The sequence below is a fragment of the Tupaia chinensis genome, unplaced genomic scaffold, assembly GCF_000334495.1.
Source record: "Tupaia chinensis unplaced genomic scaffold, TupChi_1.0 Scaffold142716_1, whole genome shotgun sequence".
NCBI classification, from domain to species: domain Eukaryota; kingdom Metazoa; phylum Chordata; class Mammalia; order Scandentia; family Tupaiidae; genus Tupaia; species Tupaia belangeri.
The window spans coordinates 446856-456383 of record NW_006202562.1 but is presented as its reverse complement, the minus strand read 5'-3'; the positions used below and the strand labels follow the sequence as shown (position 1 = coordinate 456383).

The following is a 9528-nucleotide window of genomic DNA, read 5'->3' as shown; positions in this document are numbered from 1 at the left end:
CCCCAGCACTCCCTCACCGCCCCAGCCCTCCATGCTCAGCGGGAAGGGGCCTGTTCTCACCACCCCAGCACTCCCTTACCGCCCCAGCTCGCACCGCCCCAGCCCTCCATGCTCAGGCAGGCACAGGTAGAAGCACGTCCCCCAGACCTTGCTGGTGGCACTCTGATGATGACCACGGGTCATGTGTTTACCTGCTCACATTTTTTACTTTCTTTCGTGAGAGGTAAAAAGAGAAATAAGCATCCTCAACAGACGTCGCAGTTCTTGTCTCTGGCCTTTCCCGGCCAATCAGGATTGTGGGTGCATGCCTGGGGTGTACAGGTCTGGCCCAGGAACCACACCTGATTCTGCACTGGCCTCCAACACCACAGGGCGCAGTGCCACCGCTGTGCCCCACTGTGGTGGGGGGGGCACTACCCTGTGCACATACTGGGTGGTTTTTTAAAAAGCAATGCTAGTGAAATCATCTCCGAAACACCAAGCTGGAGGGTTTCAGGGTCCCAGATAACTGTAGTCTCCACCTATGTTTGGAGTTGACTCATTCCCAGGCCCTAGGTCATTGGAAGACCAGTCTAGTCCCAGGCCCTAGATCAGTGGAAGGCCAGTCTTGTCATCGGAAGGCTGGTCTCATCCCAGGCCCTAGGTCATTGAAAGGCCTGTCTCGCCCCAGGCCCTAGGTCATTGGAAGACTAGTCTCGCCCCACACAATAGGTCATTAGAAAGCTCGACTCACCCCAGGCCCTAGGTCATTGGAAGGCCAGTCTCACCCCAGGCCCTAGGTCACTGGAAGGCTGACCTCATCCCAGACCTTTGCTGCTTCCCAGTGGGTCTCATGGCAGTGCGCTTGGACCTGGAGGAAACTATAGGGGTCACTAGCAGTTTCTAGGGTAGGGTTAGTGTCAGCCTGTCTTTTCTGATGGCCCTGGTCAGGCCACAAAGGCCCCCCCCCCCCCCCCCCGCCCCCTGCACTCCTGAGCCCCCACTCCGGGCCCAGGGAACACCCGCCAGTTAGGTGAGGTTGGCACCTATTTTGCCTCCCCCAGTTACCTGCCAACCCCACAGGTCACATCTTAACTAGTGGAAGGAAGCATGTCCCCTTGATGCTGCAGTGCCTCCATGCAGACATTCCGCCCCCCCCAGGCCCTGGGGGACAGCAGCCATGTGTCACTCTCCTCTCTTTGATCTTTTGTTTCAGCCAAGGATGGAAAGGAGCTGGTGAGCCCTTGTTTGCCACCTGGCTTCAAGGGCGAGTGGGAGCATGCTGAAGTCACCTACAGGCTTTCGGGGACAACGGCGGGTATGGTGAATACGCTGTCCCTTAGTGGCATGTGAGGGTAAGAGCAGCAGCCTGCCCCTCCTGGGCCCTTTTCCGCTGAGAAGCAGGGACTCTGTCCCAGGCCCCTTTCACAGACAAGCCCAAACATGCCCTGGAAACAGAGGAGGCTCTGCAAGCCCTCACAGGGCCAGGGGGCCTTGGCAGAGCTCTGGGAACCACCCGCCAGGGCCTCTGCACAAGAGCCCTTTGTCTTCCCCAAGTGCTGCCTGGAGGGCCAGTTTCCAGACAAGCCCAGGAGGGAGCCGAGCTCTGAGCTCCAGGGGCTCAGAGACAAAGGCTGTCTGGGCTGTGGGCCCAGGTGCTCTGACTTGAGCCAGTTTTGTGACTAAAGGGGGAAATGGAGGCTTCTCTTCTGGCGGAGTTCCCACCTGAGTGGTTCGGGTGCCCCTGCGCTCGGTGATGGTGGGCCCCACCAGACACAGCCCCATGCCCAGGGAGTCCTTGGAGCCTGTGCCCTCCGAGGTCCTCCTAGAGGCATTGAAGTACTCCCGGCCGGCTGCATGGACGCAGATCGTGTCTGCCTGCAGTGACAGTGCCTGCAGTGACAGTAGGGCTGCCAGCTCCCTCGCCCTCCTGCCACAGTGGGGGCAGGCCCTCCTGCCACATAGGGGGGCGGTCAGACGGCAGTGCTGGAGAAAGTCCCCTGAAGACCACAGTTGGGGGAGATTGCAGAGTTGGTTAGGACGCCTCACGGGCGATCTCTGAGCTGAGTGACGATGAGGCTGAGGTGATGCTGGGATGCAGCTCACGCAGAGGCCCTGAGGTGGCTGCCATGTTTGAGGAGGAGGTGGTAGTGGTCTGACAAGGGGGATAGAGGAAACGATGTCAGAAGGGCAAGGGCGAGGCCGCATGGACCCCGGGAAGCACTCAGAAGGACAAGGAGAGGAGGAAGCCAGGCGGAGCTGTGGGCACAGGGCGCTGGTCTGCATCTGTGGCAGGCTCTTAACCCTGGGACCCTGAGTTGCTGGTCACCCCCCAACCTGTGAGGTTGGCACAGGGCCCTTGGTTTCCTTGTCTGTGACAGAGGCAGGGTGGGGGACACCACTGCCAGCTCAGGGCAGGGCTGGCCGAGAGCAGATACAGGGCAAGCAGGGCCCATGGGCTGGGTCAGGATGGCCATGGGCCCAACTGGAGGGTGACCAGCATCAGAGTTCGAGGGCCTTCTCCTTCATGTCAGGGCTGGGCACTATCTAGCCCCATTGCACTCAGGGCGTCCCTCCCTGCTGACCGGATCTCCTGGCCATGGCTCCTACAGATCTGCTGCTGGCCCCGACTCAGTGCAGGGTTGAGGCTCCTACAGATCTGCTGCTGGCCCCGACTCGGTGCAGGGTTGGGGGGGGGAGCTTCTGGCCCCACCTTGCCTGGCTGACTTAGGCTGAGGTCTCTCAAGTCACCGAGAGGCCCTGAGGGCCGTGTGGTCCCTGATAGTGGGCTCTGCTGTCTGTCCAGAGGCCAGCCTCCACGCACTGTGCGCCAGCAGAGTGTCAGAGGTCCTTCGTGACAGAGTGCACCGGACAGAGGACGTGAAGCATGTGGATTTCTATGCCTTCTCCTACTACTATGACCTCGCAGCCCACGTCGGCCTCATCGGTAAGTGGGGCCTGTGGTTTGTTCTCCTGCAGAGTGCCCATGGCTGGAGCATCATCGTGTTGTGCTATACCTTCGGATGACAGAGGGGACTTAGGAGGCCAGGAGCACAGGAAGGCGTCTGGCCATCAGAGTAGGAAGTGCTAAGACCCATGTTTAGTTAAATGATTACTTTGAGCCACTTAGTAAAATTGGATCCTCAATGTGTGGAGAGTGACTTGTGTTGACTGAGCCCTGAGCAGACTCACATCTTGGACGGCCTCAGTCCTGCAGCCTTGCCCTGTCCTGGGAGGGTCTGCCCCCTGCACAGGGATTCCACCATGGCTGGCCCCCCACACTCAGGGAGCCACATCGGGCAGAACACAGGACCTGGGATTTGCCGAGGCTGGTGGTCAGACTGTGCTGAGGTTCTTGAGAAGGTTGTGAAGTCACTTTAGCAGACGATGACCAGAACAGTTTTTAATGAAATAAACTGAGGATGTTGGAATGCATTGCCGATGGTCAGGCGAGAAGGTTGATGTTTGCAATAAAAGCCACTGGAAGAGACCAGTGATGTCCCACTTCTGGCTCCTGGGACCCGAAGACCTGCTGCAGCATCTCTGAGCTGCCCAGCCAGGTGCGGAATATGCTGGTCAGGGCAGGAGGCGACCCAGAGACCCCTCACTCTCTTTTCTACTTATTTCCTCACTTGGAACGCCGACGCACGCTTACTGGGCGCCATGTCCTGAGACATTTCCACTTAGGTCCTTTGATTCTTCTTAGCTCACAAAGAGAAGTGTGCACAGTCGGTGGTGTCCAGGTGGTCTTTCTCTGAGGGTCATTGCAGGGTGGGGTGCGGGTGGTCCTCTAAGGTCCCTACCAACATGGGGAACACCTGCCCACCACAGTCACCACGGTCAGTGAGGACGGTGGCCCGTGGAAACCCGGCATCTGCAACTCTCAGTGCCCAGGAGCCCTGTCGGGCCCCAGCCCAGCCATGGGCCTCAGTGGCTCCGTGTGCCATGCGTCTGCCGACGGGCGTGCCATCTCACCCCCAGATGCGGAGAAGGGAGGCAGCCTCACGGTCGGAGACTTCGAGATTGCAGCCAAGTACGGTGAGTGAGCTGGCTTCCCAGTCCGGAGGCCAAGGGGCTGGGAGCAGGAGTTGTCCCAGCTGGGGACAGGCCCCCACAGTCCTTGTGAACAGACACTGGCCTCAGATTTCCGGAGCTGAGTTCTTGATTTTGTCAGATAGATGAGTATTCAGGAGTGTATGAATGTGGGGTTCAGAGTATACTGTCAGGGTCACCCCACCCAGCTCCACCCCTCCTAATGGTGGCCATGGGCAGGGCCTTTGGTGTCCCACCAGTGAAAGGGCCACAGTCCCAGCTCCTCCCGTGTAAGGTCACAAGGGACAGACTCCCTTAGTATCAGTTTCTCTGATGCTGTCTCATGGCTGCCTGGATCTCCCCAAGGGTGGTTTCCCCTTGCATGTCCCATCAAGTTCAGGATTGTCCCATACCCTGGACAAGCCAGGGACTCTGCATGGTGGACCTGAGATGTAGAGGTGAGGGCTGCTCCCTGAGTTGCAGGAGGCTCAGCCACAGCTACACCTGCTGCTTGCTTCCTGCCCCCGCCCCCTCCTGCTGGGCCGCCTGGCCCCAGGTCGGGGTCAGTGCTCTGCCGTCGGTTGCTGCTCAAGATTTGCAGGTAGAAGATGGACTTTGCTTCCCCATCAACGTCCTCCATTGTCCCCCCCACAAAAGTGGCTCTCTTTTAAGCTTTCCTGTCTCTTCGCTTTGTCCCGTGGACATTGGGTGTCTGTGATGGCAGTGGGAAAAGGTCGCAAGCAGAACCCTGGGGAGGTGTGGGTGGGAGCAAGAGTGGTGGTGCCATGCCAAGCCAACTCTGTCATTTTCTTTTTGTCCAGAAAGCCAGGTTTACTTGGCTTGACACCTGGGAGGAGGTTGAGGGCCACGGGTGCAGAGACATGGCCCAGGAGACAGTGGCCTTTGGCCCATGACCCTGGGGCAAGATGTGCAGGTCTCTCTTGGTCCTGAAGTCCAGTCCTGTGGAGGACTGGCCCCTCAATGCTGCCTCTGAGTATGCCCAGGGCAAGGGGCTAGGGTCACCTGGAGTGGGGCTGGGGCCTGCAGGCCACTCCCGCCCAGGGGAGTGAGCCACTCCCCAGAAGGAGCTGAATGTCCCTGCAGTGTGTCGGACCCTGGAGACCCAGCCACGGCACGGCCCCTTCACGTGCATGGACCTCACCTACATCAGTACGTTGCTCCAGGAGTTTGGCTTCCCCAGGACCACAGAGCTGAAGGTGAGGCTGCCCTGGGCACCCTGCCCTTCACGGGGGAGGGGCCGGCAACTGCCACCCAAGCTGCCCAGCTTCCAAGGAGTAGCCCAGAGCTGCACCAGCCCCCGGCCCTGCCCCTGTCACATGCTTGCCCACATTCCCCTGTCACAGGTGCCTGATGGTCCCTCTGCACTGCCTCTGTCTCTTCCAGCTGACTCGGAAAATTGACAACGTGGAGACCAGCTGGGCTCTAGGAGCCATTTTCCATTACATCGACTCCCTGAGCAGACAGAAGAGCCCAGCCTCATAGCTGCCGAGTGCCCTGCCCTGCTGTGCCCAGCTGTGTTCTCGGCCCTGTCCCTGTGGGCCCTTCCTGAGCCGGCCGTGATTTCACCCTGAGGAGCTGCAGTGGGGCTGTGACCCCCTCACGTGGCCCCCAGCGGCACCTCTTGCCCACAAACCCTGAATTTGCAGAGGCCCGTGTGGCCCCAGCCTGCATATTGGCCTGTCCTGGGCTGTGCCTAACCAGAGAGTAGGACCAGGGCTGGACACGGGCCCATCTGGTGCCTCCCCATCTTGGCTCCAGGCAGTTGTGGACCCCTGTCCTGTCTCCTCTATCTTCAGGGCCGTGACTTCTGTGTTACTGTGACGTCGGTCACCTGTCCCCAGCCATCATTGCCACCACCCTCCCTGGGAGACTGGGGAGGCTGCACAGGCTGTCCTGGCTGCTCTCAGGGAGCCCCACGGGGACCACTCGCCCTCCAGGGCCCGAGTCCCAGCAGGCCTGCTGAGCTCCAGCCCGGGCATGCTTACTTCTTCCTCCCGTGTGGACGTGTGAGAGTCATGGGCAGTGTCTGTGCTCCGGTCCTTGGAGGGCTTGGGGTAGCCCACAGAGGGGCACTGTGTGCAGAAGGAGGGTCCGCCGGGGAGGACGTCCTCACAGACCTGCGGCCTGGGCCAACCCTCCAGGTGGAGCAGGTGCAGGCACAACCTGCCATGGATGCACTTGTGGCCGTGCTGTGAGCCACGTCTGCATGTGAGTGCCAGGTCGTGTACACGCTGTGTTCTGAGCCCCTGTTTCTGGACGCAGACTCTGTGTCCAGTGAATGTATTGCTGCCGTGAGCCAGGTGCAGACAAGCCCCACACCATGCCATCGTGGCATGGCATCTCGGGCACAGCCCACCTCCTGCTGGGCAGCGTGATTCCTGTGCCGTGTGTCACGCAGATGGCTGGCCCTGGCACCACGCTCACCCTTGTCCCCTCAGTAAATGTCCACAGGACAAGCTGGATCCTGCGTGATCCTCAGAATAAATGGTTTACAAGGATTTCTCCTGTGATTCCTCTCACTGAGCGAGACTTGTCCACCCAGCACCTGCTACTGTTTACTTGAGCTTTGTAACAACTGCTGATGTGGGTGACCACGTCCTGTCTGTCACTTGTGAGGAGACAAAACAGAAGGCGGGGGAGAGGGGAGGCCTGAACCATGGAAGCTCTGCCTCGGCCCTTTCCGGGAACAATGGCCCACACTTGGCTGGGTTAGGCTCTGGCTACTACCTTGGGTGAGTTGTCCCACGTCTATGTCCACCAAGGATCTAGCCTGAGTCTGGGACAATTCCAAAAGTGTCTCACACCAGGGAAGAGCTGCGGGCTGACCGTGCTCAAGCGCCGGTGCTCACTGCCCCCAGCACCAGGTGACATCTGGGCCCTGTGACCTCCTGGGGCTGCAGCGGCCATGGGGCAGAGGAGCACATACTTCCCCACTCCCGGAGCTCTGTGCTCAGGATGCTCCGGAGAAAGCGAGCCGGGTAGTGGGTGCGATCCCACATCCAGCGGCTAGTGAGCTCCTGGGACATGGTAAACCCCTGAACCAAATGAGCAGCTGTTCTCTGCCCTGTGTTCTCCCCTAAATAAACCCTGGGTAGGTCTGGATGCCAACAGCAACACAGGCTGGAGACCCAGGAGAGATGCTCCCAGAACAAGCCACGTTAGGACAGAGGCTGGCGGCTCTTCCTTGAAGGCTCGCAGAGGCCGTGCCTCCCCCGCAGGACGCCACCTCTTCTGCAGCACCCACTGGTCCCTCTACCCCATAACATCGAACAGTTTAAATATTTAACAAGCCTCAGAGGCAGAGTCAAAGATGCATGAAGGCACAGCAAAAATTGATTTTGTCCATTTAAAGAAGGTTAGTGATCTCACATCTGAAAAGGGTAAACAACGAACTGGAAGTTTCCCAAAAGAGAGCCAAATAAGTCATGGAATATTTTTGGGCCCAGCAAAATATGCAAGTCATCTCACTCTCTGAGTGTCTCTTGTGATAATAAAGTGGCTTTCGCTTTTTAAAAATAGCTGCGTGTGCATAGCACAGCGTAAACGCAGCAGACGGGTACAGGGAAGATTAGCCCCTCCCCAAAGACGGGTCCCTGTGTGCTTCGCCAGGTCTTCCTTGCACACACCCACCTGTCCTGCACTAACCTAACCTGTTTACTGCACACTGGGCTGCCTCGCTCCTGCGGACGCTGGGGGTGTTCCCGTGTCAGGACCATGGGGTTTGGCAGCACCGGTGTCCCATCCCACACCAGGTACGCAAGCCATCTGACACACCGGCTGGAGGGCATAGCACTTGACATTGTAGCAGACTTCGCCAGGCCCCCTTCCATCCCACTGGCTGGCCTGGTGTCAGCATCCCTGCGCCCTCACCAACATCTGCAATATTTTACAGTCGGGACCAGCAGATGGCCTAATGGTTATGTCACTGGACTCCCATGTAGTTGACCATTGTTTATATATATATGTATATGTGTGTATATATATATATATATATATCCATCTAATTTATCTTGTTTATCTAGGAGCTGGTTGTATTTCCTTCTCTGTGAAACATCTATTCATGTCCCTTGTTTTTTCTATAAGAGTGTAGTAGTCGGGACCAGCAGATGGCCTAATGGTTATGTCACTGGACTCCCATGTAGTTGACCATTGTTCAAGTTCTAGACCTGGCAGCTTAAAACTCATGCTGGGTACATGTGTGTGCATGCCCAAAATCCTAAGAGGAGAATAAAGGAGAAGGGATTGTGGCGTGGCCATCCCTGCAGGGAGTGATTTCTTGCTCTCTGTGTCTCTCTCTGGCAAGCACACATGCTCTATAGCAAAAATCTCTCTTAAGAAAAAAGAAAGATTATAGTCATTTTTCTCAACTATTTTAGATCTTCATTTATTAATAAAATCAGCCTACTGTGATAGAAAATGTTCAAAAACATTTCCCATTTTATTACTTCTTTTGACTTTATAGTATTGTTTTAATGTACAATATGACTATTTTTGTCTAAACTGATTAATTTCATATATTTATACAAATTTATTTCATGACTTCCAGGTTTTGCATCATAATAAGAAAGCCTTCCTCACTGAGATAGTTTTAGAAATTAATCAAATAGGCCCAGCTCTATGGCCTCATGGTTAAGGGAGCTAGATCCCACATGGCTGATCAGATCACGTAATTCCAGTCCCTGACCTCGGGACCATGTCCCACTGAGGGTGCTTTGTCCTTCCTCTCTCTCTCTTTCTCTTTCCAGCTATCTCTCTCAAGCACAAATTTTTATTAAAAATAACCAAATCGGCTTTCATTTATTTTAAGAACTCCCAGCACGTTTATGAATATTTTAGGCACCTCAAACCAATGTTCAAGATGAACTTCATTTTTAAAATGATTTCAGAGTCATTGGGAGGCAGTGTGATGTTCAAACTGGAGAAATACCATTTTTGGGTAAAACCAAGGAAGACTAGAGTGGGGAGGCAGTTCCCAAAGTTTAGGAGCATGTGGAATCGTCACTGTGGCAGGGATAGTCTCCCCAGGCACAAACTTTGAGAAAACCACATCTCAGTGTCCGGTATGTTTTTTTGTTTGTTTGTTTGTTTGTTTTGTTTATTTGTTTTTTTAAATTTCTTCTATAATTGAAGTGGGGGAGAGAGTCACTCTGAACGAGGCTCCAGTGCCATGATCCACTGTCAGCCTCAGCTGGCCCCAGATCGTGGGCACACGCACTCCCAGTTTACTCAGGGAGTGTTCAGGATGCGAACCTGGAACCCTCCTGTCTGAGTCAGCCTTTTAGAGAGTCATGTTTTACCAGGGCCACCTCTGGCTACGGGCAGAGTTGTTTAGTCTGACTTCTGGAGACCATGAAATGTGTGGGATGTTGAGACAACTATTCGTCTGGAAAGAGAGGCTTGCAGGGGGGCGGGAGATAGGCCGATATCTTCGCTGTTACCCAAAAGGTTGCCACACTGGCCTTTGCTGCATGCGCCAGCGGCAGAGCCCAGCACGCA

General features: G+C 56.1%; 1 protein-coding gene across 4 annotated transcripts in view; it reads left to right on the top strand.

Annotated features, from left to right (window-relative positions):
- The window catches only part of ENTPD6 (ectonucleoside triphosphate diphosphohydrolase 6), a 22389-nt gene extending 15865 nt beyond the window's left edge, over window positions 1-6524 (top strand). For 3 of the 4 annotated variants that reach the window (XM_014582186.1, XM_006163599.2, XM_027766351.1), the window contains 5 exons: window positions 1196-1297; window positions 2786-2926; window positions 3961-4017; window positions 5116-5228; window positions 5416-6524. In XM_014582186.1, coding sequence (XP_014437672.1) covers window positions 1196-1297; window positions 2786-2926; window positions 3961-4017; window positions 5116-5228; window positions 5416-5514 — 512 coding nt within the window. In that variant the 3' untranslated portion in view covers window positions 5515-6524. Of the gene's footprint in view, window positions 1-1195; window positions 1298-2785; window positions 2927-3960; window positions 4018-4832; window positions 5229-5415 lie in introns of all 4 variants that reach the window. The other variant, XR_003547034.1, reaches the window with a different exon arrangement.
- Window positions 6525-9528: the final 3004 nt, after the last annotated feature.